This window comes from Mycteria americana, chromosome 5 (genome assembly GCF_035582795.1).
Source record: "Mycteria americana isolate JAX WOST 10 ecotype Jacksonville Zoo and Gardens chromosome 5, USCA_MyAme_1.0, whole genome shotgun sequence".
In the NCBI taxonomy this organism is placed as follows: domain Eukaryota; kingdom Metazoa; phylum Chordata; class Aves; order Ciconiiformes; family Ciconiidae; genus Mycteria; species Mycteria americana.
Window position 1 is genome coordinate 40,926,016 of NC_134369.1, and position 19,502 is coordinate 40,945,517.

General features: G+C 38.4%; 1 protein-coding gene across 6 annotated transcripts in view; it reads right to left on the reverse strand.

Moving 5' to 3' along the window:
- Positions 1 to 10,031: 10,031 nt before the first annotated feature.
- The window catches only part of STXBP6 (syntaxin binding protein 6), a 129,094-nt gene continuing 119,623 nt past the window's right edge, over positions 10,032 to 19,502 (reverse strand). For all 6 annotated transcript variants that reach the window (XM_075503056.1, XM_075503054.1, XM_075503051.1 and 3 more), the window contains one exon: positions 10,032 to 13,179. In XM_075503056.1, coding sequence (XP_075359171.1) covers positions 13,156 to 13,179 — 24 coding nt within the window. In that variant the 3' untranslated portion in view covers positions 10,032 to 13,155. The remainder of the gene's footprint in view (positions 13,180 to 19,502) is intronic.

Consider the following 19,502-nt stretch of genomic DNA (forward strand, 5'->3'; position numbering starts at 1 on the left):
TATACGTATATATTCACATATACACTGATTTAGGAAAAATAAAAAAGGATACTACTGCAATATTACTTTTGCTTTTTCACTTGGATGATTGATGAGAACACTTCTCTCCTCCAGAGCGGAATAGTCATGCTTGAATTCATGACAGAAAAGCACTATGAAGAAAAATGCCATGAACTGCTTTTTTCTTTTCTGTAAATTCAGTATAATTATGAATTATGGTATTACTAACAACATATTTCAAAGACTACAGTATCATGATCTCTACTCTGCAGCTCCAGATATAAGTGGTGCTGTGCAGGAACAAGAATTAGTTGACAAAGAACTCTTTGCTCTTCTTTGAGTCACCATTTCTCAGACTAATTGTCAACTATTTAATTACTAGTATTACAACTAAAAGTGACTTCTAGAAATCTCTTTCCCCTGATGAATTAAAAAAAAAAAAAGAAAAGCTAGACTGATATGGTTGGAAAACTATAGAAGGGAAAAAATGCACCCATTCAATCAGACCTCATCACTCAGTTCTAAGTAGGGGAAAAATACATTTTCTAACACCAGTTGTGGTAGCATGTCCTTTACCTCTTGCTTCAGGAAACTGTGGAATCTGAACTAATGGTTCAGCTCATGATAGTTAAGGATTTATTATCAAGTAGGTAAATACTCTACTGTTTCAGAAATAATTTTCTAAGAAAATATTTTATTTTTTGACAGTTGTCTAGTTCAGGTGACCTCATCTTTCATCTTACTGAGATACAAATAAAAAACTGGGATACAGGATACAAAACTCCTCAGAAAATTGAGGACTTTTATGTGAAAAATGAGTCACATTGTAAAGTCATATTACAAATTAGAAATATGATGTATCGGGGGTATGTTTTGAGTGTTGCATGTGTAATAGAATTTCTACATATTCATTTTGTGCACCTGTGAATTGTTTTCCTTTCCATACAAAGCCATGAACAAGTACTAGCTGGGTGTGAATGAGACTTGTAGAAGTTCACAGTCAATTCCAAACTCCAGGGACAGTGCTCGAGAGATAAATGTTTACATAAAACCCAGTTGTTATTTTCATAGAAAACTGTGAACACACAACCAGGGAGATGGCAACAAAAACCTGTCTGAAACAAAACAAAACTAAACCCCAAAACAGAGGCTCCCTCATCCCAGTGTCATTGCAGCATTGTTTTGTTTGCAAATCAATAAAGATGTAATTCATTGTAAATTGAAACTGACTCCAGTGACTGCAGGGATTAATGATCATGACAAACTGACCCAGTGCATGCATTGTCTTGTCTAACTCCATTGTGACCCTAAGTTACATTGACCAACAAATTGAATTTTTAATCCCCCGATTTTAAGTTGACATTGGAATTCTAGCTTTAACAACCATTACAATTAAGAAAGTACCTTTCTTCATGTGTCTTCCTCAGATGCTCCAGAAAGCTGGGGAAGTCCCTTTTTTCCTCTTACAACAAATACACTGTGGTAATCCCTCATCTTTCAAATCTTAATCCTAGACCAGAAAGACCTATCCTTTTATTCCTTCTTACATTCCTTGCCTACAGTTGGTAAGCCATTCTATGGTGCTCACACAAGTAATCCATTTCTCAGGTCCTACTTCCTGTAATTCACACTTTGAGACATAAAGAATATTAACTTATCGACCTTTTCAAAGGAGCTCTAAATGACTCGATTTATCATGTTGGGCAGGGGAGTCAATCTCTTTGGTCTGTCAAGACTGAAGGAAAATGTGCTGTGCCACACACCCCACCTTCTCTTTTCCCCAGTTATCTCAAAAGGGCTTCAAAGTGCGTGGGTCATTTCCATCCCACATGGCCAGGTTTCGTTCTTTCAGAGGGAAACAAAGGGAAAGCAAAAGAGGAGAAGGGAAGCTGGTTATCTGACACAAGGCGTATATCCAAGCTAACGTTCTACCCCAGAAACTGAAATCTCAGATCCACAGGTGGCCAAGGGTATCCTTGACCATAAGTCAAATTTTAACTATCAGGCTAAGAATGCCTACAACAATAACAAATCTCACCAGGGAATCTGTACTGTATTTGTAATTTACAACATTTAAGAGGCCAAATTAATAATTTGAAAGTTAGTTTCTATATCATTGAATGTAACTTGCAACATTACGTAAAGGACCATCATAAAATTCCATGTGCTTTAGCAAAATGGTCCTTTCAAGGCAGACCTAGTGTGAAATTTACCACTTATTGATGTCTTAATAATTAAGACATACACAGAAGATTGACAAAATATGCCTAATACACAGAGAACAGCAGCAGCAAAAAAACAATTAAGCACATGCTGTAATAAATGAAAATATTTCAGATAATTTCTCTTAAACAAGTGTGACTGCTGAACATGAGTGCCTACAGCAGAAGTAGCAATGAGATGAGGATACTCCTTTTCAAAGAGAGTTTGAGAATATTTGAAAATGTGTAAATGCTTGTTGAAGAGAAAGACAACTTGTACTAATTCTGACACACATATGCTTGATGGTATATATTCTTACATAATGATAAATTAGTACCATGAAAAAGAGTGAGACTATTATCTTAATGGAAGTAAAAAAAAGTAGTAGAGAACATATACAATTTCTTAGTACCGCAAAGTTTTTCCCTTTCCCTGATACTTCATAATGGAAATAATCAGTTTCTTTTGCAATTCCTCTCACATGAAAGAATGGTATTCTGGCATGCAGCTGGCTCAAATAACTTTTAACCTCTGATAAATTATAAACTTCTAGAACTGATAAATTATAAACTTCTATAACATCCCTCCCACACTCTCAGAAGTTAGAGCATAGTGGCACATCCTTTCAACACCAGTGACTGAGGGATTAATTTTTTTCTGTACACAACAATTCATGTAGGACATTAAAAATCACTGTGGCAGTACGCTCTGTTTTCAAGTCAAGAGATTTAAATTCTTTTCTGAATGTCCTCAAGGATTCCATTGCCTACACAATAGACAAGAAATAAAGCACATCATCATTATTGCTCATATTAATCAGCATGACGGAGTCAATAAGAATTGCAAGAAATTGTATTTTCCTTTTAACTTTTGTAAATAGGCTAATTAACTCTGTAAGTGCCTTTTGACAGTAGAAATGGTTTCTCTTCACGTTATTCTATTTTTTTTTTTTCAGTTCAGCAAACTTCCTGCACAGAATGTTGTTCATCTCGTTCTTCAAAACCTTTCTGAGACGGTCTTGAAAAATCCACAAAAATATTGGACTTACATGGATAAATGGTCTTTACTACAGCAAAAACAGCTAAGAGTTTATTTTGATTACATTTGTGGTACTAATGTCTAGAAAGAATACAAATATCAACTCAGGAAACCTGTTATCTGCACTTACAGAAAACAGAAACGCTTATTGAGGGGAAATTCAGAAAAGGAAGAAAAAGAATGATCATGCAAGCTACTTTAATTCCAATAACTAAAATGACAAGCATTAAGTTATGGCCATGTGACTTCTGCCATACTGCATCAAGCAAGCTTGACTCACTAGTCAGGCTATAAAAACTGGCCATGTAGATTCTCTTAGACTTCCTATTTGTGAAATAAACCATGCTTGCTTAAAACAGAAAGGCTGGGTATCCACAAAAATAGTTTAAGCAAATTTGCTTTATTGGCTAAGCCTGAACCCAGTTAGTTGTCAGAATGTAACTGAGGAACTCATTAAATCCTGGTATCTGAATTGCTTCTGATGATGTGCCTATAACATTTTTCTAGGAATCAGTTACAACTGATAGTATGAAAGCTATTGGACTTGCATCTTCTTACTGGAAGGTGTTCTTCTGTTTCATTTGAACATATGATTACATTTTTAAAATGAGTAGTTATTCCCTGGGTATGTCTGGCAAATAAATATTTTCATATACTAATGTGATTTTGCTAACTTGCTCCATTAAATATGTTTTTAATACCTGACTCTACATATGTTCTAGTCTTCATAAAAAGACACAGTGTACTTGCATGTTATCTTTGTTTTAGATGTATCATACGAAATCTTTGAAGGTTTTCCTGGACAGCATGCTGGTTTCTATACATCCCATTCAGAAGTGCCTTAATGCACTGTGCTGAAACTCATAAAATCTCGGAGCTGAAGCTGGGGCACAAGAATTGTCTAGGGAGTCTATGATTATACAAACAAGCCTACATCTTGGCTTATACAAAACAACACTTAACTATCATCACGTCCTAGAAAGCCTCTGCTCTGTGCTCTCTAGGGATTCCAGCCAGCCCTTCTCTTCATTCCCTTCAATTTAAAAAAAATAAAATACCTTATTACTACCATTCCCAAAGCCTTTCCATCATTGTTTTACATTGACTTTCTTAGCAAGAAAAATCCTGAAGCTATTTTACTTGGAGAGATTTCTAGAGTCCCCTGACACAAGTAGCTGCACTTGCAGTCGGACTTGGGGAATCACTGCCTGTCTGGCAAAATGCTACTCTGTTGCTATACAATCCTTGGAATGTCAAAAGTATAACAGATTTTAATACAATTTCTAGTAATACATGACTTAGTATTTACTAATATAAAGAATTTGATTGGAACTTGGTAACACTACACTGGTTTGACAAGTCATTGCAGTTCACAGCATGAGCTGTCAGCCACTAATCCCACTATGATGCGTTTCTGATAGAAACTACGCTGTAAAATAACAAAATTGAGATAAAGGCTTTGTGTCATTTTAGTAGTAACATTTTCACAAATCTCAGAACTGAAAAATTCCAGATTTGGAGACAGCAGATGCTGGAAGTTTTCATTTAACCCCACTACAGGACAAGGAATCTTAGCAGAGCTGGTGAAATATTAAACTACCAACACTGCAAAGATCTTTTTGTATGGAAGGGATGGCCAAAGAACAGTTTCTTATATTTTTTGACCAGTTAGAATTAAAATTAGGACATCTGTTTACCTTTCATTTGGGTTAAACTAAGCCATCTGACATTACATTAGCATTTGGTTAGGAATGGAAAAGTTGCTTACAGCTTAGGGCATGAAACTTTAAAATAGTTGAGTTAAAGTAATTACGAGCATACCTTAAAATGAAACCCTATGCTGTTCATTACAGACAGCTAAATTATTTGATGTTAAAAAACAAAGTCTAACTACTTTTCTATCTGTAAATTCTCTGCATGATCTTATGAAATTTAACTCTACATGACTGCCTTATTTCTTGCACGACAACCACAAATCACATCCTTTTCACAGACTATCACTTCTCCCCTGAAATGCCAAGTTCTGTTGCCTTTTGAGTCCTTTGAATAGATAGCCAGGCTATCCTCATTTCTTTACTGTGACTTTTTGGTCTTTCTGTGCCCCCCGCGTTCAGTGCATGACTCCCCTACTGGGTGTCATCCATGGGTAGTGGCAAGTCTCGTTTCTAGAAGTACTTCTCATGCTATTCCATGTCGTTCTTTTGTATTACAGTCTCTTTCACTTCAACTGACAATCCCAATGCTCGATTTCTAAATTCCAAAAGCAGGGACAGGAAAGACTTTGAAGAGCTTTTTAATTTCATTCAGCTGAGTTAAGAAAACAGCTCAAGTTAGGCTGCCTGAAATACTGTTTGCAGTATGAATTCCTATAGCAAACAGCATTGCAGTATACAAGTATTTCTAATGCTTTATTAGGATTTATCTTCTTTTCCTTGAATTACTTCTTCCATGCCTTTAGGGAGGAGGGTTCATGTGTTTCAAGAGGGCAGTTTAATGAAAGCTGACACTGACAAGGCGCTCTGTGTGGCTTTGACACAGAGACGCTTTTGTTCCTTACGCTAAACCAGAGAACTGTTTGAGTGCAAGGCAACAGACATTTTTTCCTCACCAGCTGCTGAAACTGTGACAAAAGGTATACATACACAGCATTCCCCCAAATACCTTAAACTGGGTTCTTTCATTGCATTGATACAAATGCATTCAGCCTGAAAGCTGACAGCTTCTTGCAGTGCTTGTAAAATCCAAGTAGAGAAGCAATGAGATTTTATTGCCGCCTTTGCCCAGCTTTCCTCTGGTGTCTCTCCAGAAATGTATTGCAACCGACTGGGGCTTTGCAGGCAGTTTATACTGCACAGCATGGAAGATACTGTATTGCTAGAGCAGGAAGGAAAAAAAAAAAAAGGTCTTTGTCAGAAGCCTACTTTTGTTTCTGATGTTTTTAACAAAACAAGAAATTAAAACTGTTTCCATTATAATCCTGATGTTTTCTACTAGGAATAGAGAGATCTGGGTTTTATATCGTCAGATCTCCATTCTATTCCTGCCCATTAATTTACTGTAAATTACTTACTTCCATGCCTTAGTTTATACCTGTATGAAAGAAATTTGGTATTTCTCTTTGAATTGTTGCTACAGAAGGGTGAAAAATACTACATTCAAGATTAATAATAATATTATTACAGTTTCAGCACAGACTTCGGAGAAAAACCTTTAGCAAGACTAAGGAAGAAACACCTAGGTTGGCGATCTAGGACTATGAATTTCTATTAAATCTTGTCCTAACTCCTTTCAGACAGGCTGAAACACCTTCCCTATGATTTTGCCCTTGTGATGTGAAGTATCCTCATTTTACATGCAGTGCACATCTACATCTTCATAAACAAACAGTAACAAACTGCAGTCAATAAACAACGCAACAGGACCTGTTCAAACCCCAAAGGGCAAGGGCTAAAGATTGTACTTCATGTTGGCCTTAAAAATCCCAAGTTTAGCTGTGGAGCCACCTCTTAGGATGAGGGACATGTGAGTAATAAGAGAAAAACATGATTCTGAATATGGAAAAGCTGTATAAGAGTGGGAACTAGGAAAGACAGTCGGGGTAGTAAGGGAAGCCATAAATAACCTTGCACATTTACTGTACCAGACAGAGGAATGGATTCTATGAAGCATACCCAGTCAATGAACATGAAAACATAATCTCTTCCTTCCCACCTACTTTTCCTCTTTCAGTGCCATTGCAGAGATCACCATATAGAATAGAGACTTCAGAAAAAAAGGATTTTAATCGAAGTGGAGGTAATTAGCAATAGCTAACAGTTAATGATACTTCCCTCATGAACAGATGCTAAGAGTTATGAAACCTTGCCTGGCAGATAAATGATACCTTTCTCAGCCATCTGTCTTACAAATGATCCTCTATGTACAGCTATTATTTCAGTCAGACACTGGCAGCTCTGCAATTGTTCATGGCCTCAGTGAAGAATAGTACCTGTCATGCAGTTTGAGTGCTCTGACTTTTAACAGACCTGTTTTCAGCTTGTCTGAAATGCTGAACAACTGCACATGGGGAAGCAACAGAAGAGAACAGGTAAGAGAAAAACCAAGGGTACTCGTATTTCTCTATACGTAGGTTTTAAACCCCTCAGGACTGTCCTGAGGAAATTTTGCTAGAACGCGCTGCTAAAATTGCAGATGGTTCTCTACCCCGTTGTGAGCAAACACTAATGGCAAGCCCTCCACCATTGCTGTCCTCTTCCCTGGGAGCTGTGCCATCACAGGGCTCGCTTGGCAGTGACTTCATCACCTCTTCTGACTTGCTCACGTGGTGACCCAGAAGTCTCCAACCCTTCCCTCATCCTGCCCACCCTTACCGCAGAATTTAGCCGCTGTTGATTTGCAGCACCAACAGTGCTTAGACTTCCTTATCTCTAAAGAGCAATATTGGGATGCTTCCCACTGAGCTGAACTCTCTTACAAGCCTCAAAGAAATGAATGTAGCAATCTATTCTTAAAGCTAAATGCCTTTTATCAGAGTGCCAACCACACCTACAACACTAAGGATCTCACAGCTGTCATAAATGTTTCCAGATGCTGTATTTAATAAAACTGGTAAAGGTTTTGGAAGGAAGGATTCTCATTAAAACTTTAATACTTCCCACAAGTAAATGCACTTTTTTTTAGAAATCCTTATTTTCTGATCATGCTAATCCAAAGAAAGCTTTACTGTGTCTCTTCTTTCTGAAATAGGAAAAAACCCCGATTCACTGATTTGGCTGCAAACTAGCACGTTGACTAACGTTAGTTGCATATGTTGAAGATTACCTTTTTGATATAGTATGAAACACTATCAAAATGTTCTGGTTTATTTTTATCACATTTCCTTTCTATTCTATCCAGAAGAGAACACTTAAGACAGAAGAAAACTCTTTGTCCTCCCATCTTTAGCAGCAACAGAATTTCAACACAATACAGGCTTGAACTTTAGTTCCTCTGCAAAAGTTATCACCATTTTAGCTACCAGAGACCCGTGAAATTGTTTAAAATACCAATTAGAATTGTTAAATGCCTGTTCTCTACACTTCTAAAGCCATCCCATTTCCCTAGCTAACAAGTTTACTTTTATACCCTGAACACTTGGTCTTAATACTGAAGATCTGCCATACTACACCTCCATGTAACAGTATCTTTACACTCAGTTTAGAGTTGCTTATTGTGAAAATAAATAGTAAGTTACTTTTTGTGCCTGTAACCTCTAGTCAAGCCCTGCCAAACCTAGCCACCATCACATTAATTATCTATTAAAAAATGTTACCACAATTCAGATTGCATGAGGTGACAGCACACAAAAAGACAGTAACAACTCAATTAAAAAAAAAAAGCATAATTGAAACATATATATAATACCATTCAGTGCTTCCAGATGATGCACAAAAATGGAAATGATGTGCCATGAAGTAGATGCTGAGGTTTCAGAATCATTGGAAAAATTAGTGTTTATGTAAGTTCATGTCATTACCCCACTGGTAGCTGACCACTTCCATGAGGGTCCAATTTTGAAAAAAATCAAAGCAATTTTTAATCTGAGACATTGCAATCCTTAGCAAGTACTGGAGAGGTCTACTGATCTGCTCGCTACTTGAAGTAGTTCTTCATTGATATTGTGACTTGCAGCTGAAGGTGACTGGCATCTCAGTTTTTCTCAGTCAAATATTATGCCTTCAGGAGTGTGGCAGCAACAATATTCTCCAACACACTCAACATACTAGCATATCTTTTGCTTAGAAATCCTAATGTATTGAATCAGTAAACATTCATGCTCTTCCACGACTCAAAGATAACAAACAAAACCCCATCATCTTTATCGTAAATTATACCCAGTAGCAGGCTCATGATTTATGAAAATCGTAAGATCAAGAAAAAAATGCCAACATGGTGAAATTTATCTAAAAACATGCTCAGAAAACAAACCAAACATTTTTTTTTCTATTCTTACAGGATAAATGTGCAATAACGATGGAAAAGAACTGCCAAATTGTTATGCGTAAACTACAACAAAACGCTGTTCTGATCAAGTTTGCTTCTGATCCACCAGAGATCTATTTCTTTTAATAAAGTTTCATACAGTCTGGGCATTGGGCATGTATGGCATTCAACAGCGGATGGATGACATGCATTCTAGCAAAATTTACCTAGTAACTAAAGTAATTTAACCAGTTGACAGTATTTGTCAAAAGGACATTTTTGAGATTAGGATTTTAGGGACCACGTTTAAGCCTGGAAACAAGAGATGGCAGCAAAGTCAGTTCATATTTGATACGATTCTTCTGCAAGTAGCGCTCATTTGAATATATGGGATTGCTTCTGTGTGTGTAGAAGAATTCTACCTTTATAGTTTTATTCCCATGGGGCAATTGAAATCACTTTTGCTTTGATAAAAATTTATAAATAAAATTAGATAGCCAAAAGAAACAATTTGACAATAAGCATTTCATAGCAATGAAAGCAAATTAACACAGAAGTTCTTTTTAACCTGTACAGCCTTTAGGTAGGATGCTAACTTAAACCTGTGTTAACTGTTGTCTGGAATCTGCTTGGACATGAAAACCTTGAACCTAGATCCATTACTTCTGTTTTAATTACAGTATTCTTTCTAGAGAAAGTTTTCATCATTACAGTGGAAACTAAGTTTTATTCAGTTTTGCTAGAGTGAAATATAATTCTGCTAGAATGAAATATCAAAATGTCATTTACAAATAGTTTATATTTTGAATAGACAAATAATCCAAGGACAGTTTTCTTTTCATCACAGTTAAAGAATTTAATGACAAAATCAGGGCTTCCAGTAATGACTCGAGAGCAGGTCCCACTTTTTTTTCCCCCAGGATGGCACAAAATAATTTCTACATCTTTGAGAACTTTCAAGGAATTGGTTACAATAGATACCAGCAAGTATTACAATTCTGGCATATCATAGCAAAACCTACCTACCTTTAAGATCACTTTTTAGAGAGCACATTTTTGTTAATATTTCACATAATGCACAACTTTTGCTAAACACAAAAGTAGCCTTTTAAGACAGAGTTTGCAGTAGTCAAGTCTAACAATACATTATTTTTATTCTTTGCAGAACTTTAAAAAGATAAAGAAACTATTGATGTTGTTACAATTTACAAATACATTCTTTCATATGAAACATTAACCTGAATATAGTATACGTTATGTACATGACTATCTAATAATACTAAGTTGTATACACTACAAGCTAAGTTCCAGAAGGAAATTGCAATGCTATAAGATTTACCTTTGGATAGACATTTATACACCTCTGATTTTTTTTTTTTTCTAAAAACTACCAAATCTTGTAGTTTAATGAACAGCAAGAACAAAGTAAACACACAGACAAACCACTTTTCCTTCATTCAATAACACTAGGTTACTTAGAATTCCCATAGCAAATGGCTTTTGATGGTTGGATAAAAGTCCTGAGTTATGATACATAACACAATACACTTAACTGGAGGATATAAAAAAAAATGCTGAAAAACTGTCAGTGGGACTAAAGTAATGTTTTAGAACAGTTCAACTCACAAAGGTCTGGAACTTAGCAGTGCAACTGTGACCTTGTCCTGTCCAGGTGATATTCATGTAAGCACCTGAAAACCTATGCCTTTTTATCTGAATTCAGACAACTAATTATTTTCAGGTTTATCTGATCTGGGTTTTAGACGTTTCTTCTAAATTATTGACAAGCTTAGAAGACCAGCTAGATGGCAGCAGTTCAAAACCTATTCGTTCTTTCTCTCAAGAGAAAGACTTGTGAGGTTAGCAGCAGAACACAGTTAAAAAAGTAGGAGTGGAAAAGATGATGACAGAAGATAGCTATGTGGTCAAAAATGTACTCTCTGACTGATTTCTAATGCAGCTATTTTTAAAAAATAGCCTAACATTTTGTCTCTAGCAGAAGTTTAATTTCTAATGAGGGACTGTTTTCCTGGTTAATTTGCAGAAATACCCATAGTCATTACAATAGCGCTCAGAAAGCTACTGACATTTCCAGGGCAAGCTTTAATTGTACATAGCTCAATGGAGTGTTCAGAACTCGTGTCATTAATGAGCCTGTTCTGATTTATAACAGATGTGGCCAAATTCCTTTTCAGTTGATGGTGCTGGATGTAGTAACTATTAGAGCTGATGCTAAATAGATTTAAATGATCGTATGGTACTACACAGATGACAAATTTACCCCTTCTCTCAATTCCCAGTGTGAAATTAAATAAAAAGCTTCATACAAAACAGTTTAAATTACAGGAAAAAAACCCCACAGATGTAAAGTTTTAATGCAATCAGTTAACTAGACAGTGTCCTTAGTTCAAATGAGAATGTGTTCCTAAAGCCAAGCATCTTATTACAAAATGGGTATTTCCAAGAGATTTTCAGTTACTTCAGCTTGCAGTAACTAAAATATTCTCAATTACTACAGAAGCTTTTATCTCTCTTACAAGCACTGCTCTGAGGATTTCAGACTGTTTAAAGTGTCATTAATAATGCAAAAATCTTATTCTACATTGAAAATGAAAACTACAGTACATTCATATAATGCCACCTTTATGGCTCTCCGGTAAGATAAGGACAAAAATGAAGAGCAGGCATCTTCAGAAGATGAAGGCTTAAACTTCTGCTAGGATTTCTGTTTCCAGCTTACCGGTTAAAAAAAAGTGCAGCATCTTTTTTTTTTTCCTTCATTTGAGAAGCATATTAGAACATCTTAAAAATGTTAAGAAAACAGCTGTGAAGGAAAAGAGTAACCTACTTATTTTTGTAAGAGAATACAGTGCATATATTACATATAGTGAATACAGAATGAAGTAGGGAGTCACCCTTCCAGTGATAATATATATTGAAAACTGAGACTCAAACTAGAAGTTACGATTCTAATGTACCAAGACATGCTTTTTGAAAGCCTCTATTTTAAAAGTCAGATGACTAGCTAACACAAAAGTCACTCTATAATCAGGTAAATTTCTGAAGTGTTCGCAAAAATTCTTACTGTAGAATTTAACAAAAACAGATGACTTGGAAAATAGTGCCTTCTCATTTTCCCAGGCCTTTGCATTCTCATTTACATAGGGCTTTAGCCACAGAATCACAGGTAAAAAGAAAATGAAATGTTATTTTATACCAGATTGCTAAATTCTAGATTGTGTTTGAGGCACAGCTATGTGTGTATAGATGTAAAAATTACTTTCTTTCTCAATTTTGAAACCTGAAGCATACATTCCATAGGTTTCATTATACTATTCAAATAATCAATCCGGAAGGAAAATAGGAATATTCAAAATGCAGCACTGGTAACAGATTCCCCTATGAAATTCAGATATGCACTTCTGAATGCTGGTGATGGCGCATGCAAAACTTCCTACATTGGGAAGAAGAAACAAGTTTTTCTGTTTCCCACACAAAGTAGTCTATTCTCAACTATAGTTATAACCCCAGGTGTTTAATTCCAACATTCACATTCTGCTGATGCTACATAAAATGAAGTATACCTCTTCTTTGGATTTTATTTCCATACATATGTCCACAACCAGTTAAATAATTTTCTGTACAACTGGGGAAGAATATTACTATTTTAATCCTGATCAGCTTGTCATTTGGTCCAGTTCCCCTGTTTGCTTTCACTCCTGTAACAACTGAAATACAGGTAGAAAGTACTGCAGCACTGTGTAGCAATATTACAAAAGAGGAACAAAAGTAAGTCAAAAAAGGTAGAAATGCAACACTTTTTCCTGCACAGAAAGAATGCATCTCCACTGAACTGGAAGAAAAAAAGCACACAGAAGTCTGGATCTCCTGTAAAAGTTGCTGAATGTAGCCTTTTCAGTTTCTCTCAGGAAGATTTCAACTTTGGGCAGTATCTCAGCATTTGTGCTTCATGGCAAGCTGAAATAGAAAGAAAAAACGAATTAACGAGAGAGCATATGTAATGACAGCTCTATCAAGCTAATGCGGCTAGTCTGGATCAGAAGAGTTTGTAAACCGAATTCTCCAAAAGATGCCCGAAATCCATAACTTCTTTGCACACAGATATGCATTTGTTCCCTTTACTGTGACGGATAGGCAAAGTCTCCCGTTGGCATGCTGAGGAGGCAGGATTTATCTGCTTTTATAGCTGTGTTTCCCAATGTTCCATTATTTTGCTACCTGTGAGGAGGGCTAGAGCAAGACAAAAAAAAAAGCTAGAAAAAAAAGACATGCTTGAAAGAATGGTCATTTAGACCTAATGATTTGGATTGTTAAATACAATCAGAAATTCTAGACAAGTAATTTAAAACACCTGTTCAGCAGCTCTGCCACTACCTAATGATGAAAAATTAAGGACTGATTGCCTTTCTACCTCTGTGATTACTGATTATTTCCATTTCAAATAATTCAAAAACAGACTTAAAACTGGGAACGAGAGGGAGAAGAAAGAGCTAAAGTGAGTTAAATCCTGTATAAAAAGTGACTTTGGAAAACCAAGAGGAACTTAGTTTTAGGTTCTGTATAATAAAAAATTGGTATCTGTAGATACTAGCATGCTAACAAAGCTGAGATGAGTGAACCCTCTAGGAAGTTACCTAGAAACCAGAACTGGTAGGGGCAATTAAATTTTCCTCATTTGCTACCAGTGGAATGCTGACCAATAAAGGACTCAAATTTAATTGGCATAACCCTTTAATACTCAAGGACCTGGTCATAAATAGGCCATTTTAAAAAAAAATATTATCTGTAGAGATATACCGGAAAGGCATTTCAGCATGAAAGAACTCCAACCAACACTTTTCTTTCTCCTCTCAAACAACAAGATTTTTTTTCAGAAAAATGTGTCTTTAGCAGGCAACTCTGACAACAAGTTTTTATTATACAGAATCCGTAACCCTGAGCTCCTGTGCAGTCACCAACAAGGGGAAGGAATTTTTGAGAGGCAAACAAAGATGATGAAGAACATGTCATAAGGAGGATTTGATAGTTACCCTGAGCTAAGTTCCAGCCTTTACACAACTAAGTATAGATATATAGTTTCATTCAACAAACTCTGATAGCCAAAACAGAAGCACTCTGTGAGTGCTATTGTTTCTGGTGCAAACTAAGTGGGTTTTTTTTTTTTTGGTGTGTTTTTTTTTTTTTAATTTACAGGTGACCAAGGTGTTTTTTAAAGATGCTAGAAAGAGTATTTCTATGCCATGCATCTTCCACTGTCTCCATTACACGTTTTATATCTTAAAATAACCTGACATATAGCTGAAGTAGAATCACAGAATCATTTAGGTTGGAAAAGACCTTTAAGATCACCAAGTCCAACTGTAAACGTAACACTACCAAGACCACCACTACACCATGTCCCTAAGCACCTCATCCAAATGTCTTTCAAATACTTCCAGGGATGGCGACTCAACCACTTCCCTGGGCAGCCTGCTCCAATGCTGGATAACCCATTCAGTGAAGAAATTTTTCCTAATAGCCAATCTAAACCTTTCCTGATGCAACTAAAGGCCATTTCTTCTCATCTTACCACTTATTACTTGGGAAAAGAGAACAACGCCCACCTCACTACAACCTCCTTTCAGGTAGCTGTAGAGAGCAATAAGGTCTCCCCTCAGCCTCCTGTTCTCCAGACTAAACAACCCCAGTTCCCTCAGCCGTTCCTCACAAGACTTCTGCTCCAGACCCTTCACCAGCTTCGTTGCCCTTCCCTGGACACGCTCCAGCACCTCAATGTCCCTCTTGTAGTGGGGGGCCCAAAACTGAACACAGTATTCGAGGTGCGGCCTCACCAGTGCCGAGAACAGGGGCACGATCACTTCTCTAGTCCTGCTGGCCACGCTATTTTTGATACAAGCCAGGATGCTATTGGCTTTCTTGGCCACCTGGGCACACTGCTGGCTCATATTCACCCAGCTGTCAACCAACACCCAAAAAGGACTGTTGTGGTTTAGCCCCAGCCGGCAGCTAAGCACCACGCAGCCACTCGCTCACTCCCCCCCGGTGGGATGGGGGAGAGAATCGGAAGAGAAAAAGTAAGAAAACTCGTGGGTTGAGATAAGAACAGTTTAATAATTGGAACAAAATAATAGTAATAATAATAATGAATTGTACTGAGAAGGAAAACAACAAGAGAGAGAGAGGAACAAAACCCAAGGGAGGGAAAAAAGGGGAAAAACTTAAAAAAAAAAAATATATATATATACACAACTGCTCACCACCTGCCGACCAACGCCCAGCCATTCCCTGAGCAGCGATCGCTACCCCCTGGCCAACTCCCCCAGTTTATATACTGGACATGACATCATACGGTATGGAATAGCCCTTTGGCCAGTTTGGATCAACTATCCTGGCTGTGCCCCGTCCCACTTCTTGGGCACCTGGCAGAGCATGGGGAGCTGAAAAAAAGTCCTTGACCAGTGTAAATACTGCTTAGCAACAGCCAAAACACCAGCATGTTATCAATATTATTCTCATACTAAAATCCAAAGCACAGCACTATACCAGCTACGAGGAAGAAAATCAACTCTATCCTAGCCGAAACCAGGACACACCCCCAAGTCCTTTTATGCCGGGCAGCTTTCCAGCCACTCTTCCCCAAGCCTGTAGCGTTGCATGGGGTTGTTGTGACCCAAGTGCAGAACCTGGCACTTAGCCTTATTGAACCTCATACAACTGGCCTCGGCCCATCGATCCAGCCTGTCCAGATCCCTCTCCAGAGCCTTCTTCCCCTCAAGCAGATCAACACTCCCGCACAACTTGGTGTCATCTGCAAACTTACTGAGGGTGCACTTGATCCCCTCATCCAGATCATTGATAAAGATATTAAACAGAACTGGCCCCAACACACAGCCCTGGGGAACACCACTTGTGACCGGCCGCCAACTGGAGTAAACTCCATTCACCACCACTCTCTGGGCCCGGCCGTCCAGCCAGTTCTTTACCCAGGGAAGAGTACACCCATCCAAGCCGTGAGCAGCCAGTTTCTCCAGGAGAATGCTGTGGGAAACCGTGTCAAAGGCTTTACTAAAGTCTACCTAGGTAACATCCACAGCATTTCCCTCATCCATTAAGCAGGTCATCTTGTCATAGAAGGAGATCAGGTTAGTCAAGCAGGACCTGCCTTTCATAAACCCATGCTGGCTGGGCCTGAGCACCTGCTTGTCCTGTACATGCCGTGTGATGGCACTCAAGATGATCTGCTCCATAATTTTCCCCGGCACCAAGGTCAGACTGACAGGCCTGTAGTTCCCCAGATCCTCCTTCCAGCCCGTCTTGTAGATGGGTGTCACATTTGCTAACCTCCAGTCAACTGGGACCTCCCTGGTTAGCCAGGACTGCTGATAAAGGATTGAAAGTGGCCTGGTGAGCGCCTTCTGCCAGCTCCCTCAGTACCCTTGGGTAGATCCCATCCGGCCCCATAGGCTTGTGTGTGTTTAAGTGGTGTAGCAGGTTACTAACCATTTCCCCCTGGATTATGGGGGCTTCATTCTGTTCCCCATCCCTCTCTTCCAGCTCAGGGGGCTGGGTACCTGGAGGACAACTGGTCTTACTATTAAAGACTGATGCAAAGAAGGCATTAAGTACCTCAGCCTTTTCCTCATCCTTTGGCACTATGTTCCCTTCCTGGCATCCAATAAAGGATGGAGATTCTCCTTAGCCCTCCTTTTGTTGCTAATGTATTTATAGAAACATTTTTTATTGTCTTTTATGGCAGTAGCCACATTAAGTTCTAGTTGGGCTTTGGCCCTTCTAATTTTCTCCCTGGATAACCTCACGACCTCTTTGTAGTCCTCCTGAGTTGCCTGCCCCTTCTTCCAAAGGTCATAAACTCTCCCTTTTTTCCTGAGTTCCAGCCAAAGCTCTCTGTTCAGCCAGGCTGGTCTTCTTCCTTGCCAGCTCATCTTTCGGCACATAGGGATGGCCTGCTCCTGCGCCTTTAAGATTTCCTCCTTGAAGAATGTCCAGCCTTCCTGGACTCCTTTGCCCTTCAGGCAATCCATCAGGACTGCCTCCAAAGGGACTCTGTCAGGCTCCTAAACAGGCCAAAATCTGCCCTCCAGAAGTCCAAGGTAGTAGTAGTCCAAGTAGTCCAAGTCTGCTGACCCCCTTCCTTACTTCTCTGAGAATTGAAATCTCTGTCATTTCATGATCGCTGTGCCCAAGACAGCCTCCAACCATCACATCACCCACAAGTCCTTCTCTGTTCGCAAACAAGAGGTCCAGCAGGGCACCTTCCCCAGTTGGCTCCCTCACCAGCTGTGTCAGGAAGTTCTCTTCCACACACTCCAGGAACCTCCTAGGCTGTTTCCTCTCTGCTGTATTGTATTTCCAGCAGACATCTGGTAAGTTGAAGTCCCCCACAAGAACAAGGGCTAGCGACTGTGAGACTTCCCAGCTGCTTATAGAATATTTCGTCTGCCTCTTCATCCTGGTTGGGTGGTCTGTAACAGACTCCCACCATGATATCTGCCTTGTTGGCCTTCCCCTTGATTCTTACCCATAAACGCTCAACCCTATTGTCACCATCATCAAGCTCTAAGCTATCCAAACACTCCCTAACATACAGGGCTACCCCACCGCCTCGCCTTCCTTGCCTGTCCCTTCTGAAGGGTTTATAGCCATCCATTGCAGCACTCCAGTTGTGCAAGTCACCCCACCATGTGATTGCAATGGTATCACAGTTTTCCTGCTGCACAATGGCTTCCAGCTCCTCCTGTTTGTTGCCCAAGTATCATCCAGACATACAAATTAAGCTGTAAGAGAAATCTGTATCCAGTCATGATACTACAGCGGTGAAATTAATTATGGGCTGACAATAATTCAAAGTACTTTTACCATTTTACTGAAGGCAACTACAAAGCAACCAAAATGGGAACTCTGCTTTGCTGCACAAACTGTTCACAAATACTAGTATGTTAAAATTGGTGCCTTTCTCTTCACTGTCAATGTTTTGCCGGAAAGTTGCAATTTTGCCATTTAAGCAACACTCAGCTGGACCTCACTTTCCTGGTTTCACTGGAGTAATATGTTTTCTTTTCTGTACAAACAACTTCCAAAATCAGAGTAGCAGCTACCCCTCAAAGACTTAACCAGAGGAACGTTACCAATAAACAATACTGTACTTATTCATAAATGCTCCACCAAAACCCCAACAAAACTCTTTTGCAAACCAAAGCACACCACCATAAAACAACAGTCTCTCTAACCTAATACATTCCTGGGTGGCTGTCCTATGCATTTTTGTGAGACAACAGTAGAGGAATTGCAGGACCACTGCACCTCTAAGATACAATTCAAGACTTGGGGCACCAATACAGAAAAATTTGCAAGAACAAAAATGTTGTAAACCCCATTTTACTAAGTTATCCTTATCATCATTAACATGACAAGTATTCATTTGCAGTCCTTGAAGAACTAAACTATATTTTGTTTTCCTCAAACCCAAAGATGTTATTTTCTTGTTAAAAAGACAAAACCCAAGCATTTATTACAAATCCTTAACTATCATCCACTGAAAGACTGTCACACTCCTGTTTCAGGCAGCTAGTAATTGGGATAGCTTCAACAGCACATGGCATCACACTCATCTGAGGAAGTGTGGTAATCTGCTATTTTGCAGAACTGGACGGGCAGGAAGATTTCATACATCTCAGTCCAGCACACAGTCCAAATGGGGATTATCCTTTTCCATTCTGCATCACTTTGAGAACAGTAGAAACTGTTCTCACTTATTGCCACAGAGACATGTAAAATCAAATTACTATGTACAAAATCCTGATCGAGAATTTTCCCACATTTTTTGATTAAAAAAAAAACCACCTTGTGGATGTTTTTAGCTTCTTCACCATTCCTGCTATGTTTCTCTCCAATTTTTGTTTTGAATTATTACATCAGGATTGTGTAAATTTTTATTTCTAAATATGGTACAGCACAGACTATCAAAGATGGTATTTTTATTATAATACTGCATCCTTTAACCCTGAGATTTTTAAAATAAGATTTTCCTAATAGAACCTGTTGAAAAGATTTGTTTCTGTTCACAGCATGTCTTCATCTGCAGAACTGCTGTTCTGCACATGTGGAAGATGAAAGGGCAACATGCACTAATGAAACCTATTTAAATCTTAATCAAGATTCATAGCAGCCCAACTATCAGAGGCATTTTTCATTTTTGAACTCCCCACCAAGCAGCATTCTATGCTTTACTCTAAAGTAGCAAACCTTTTGCCCCCTATCCT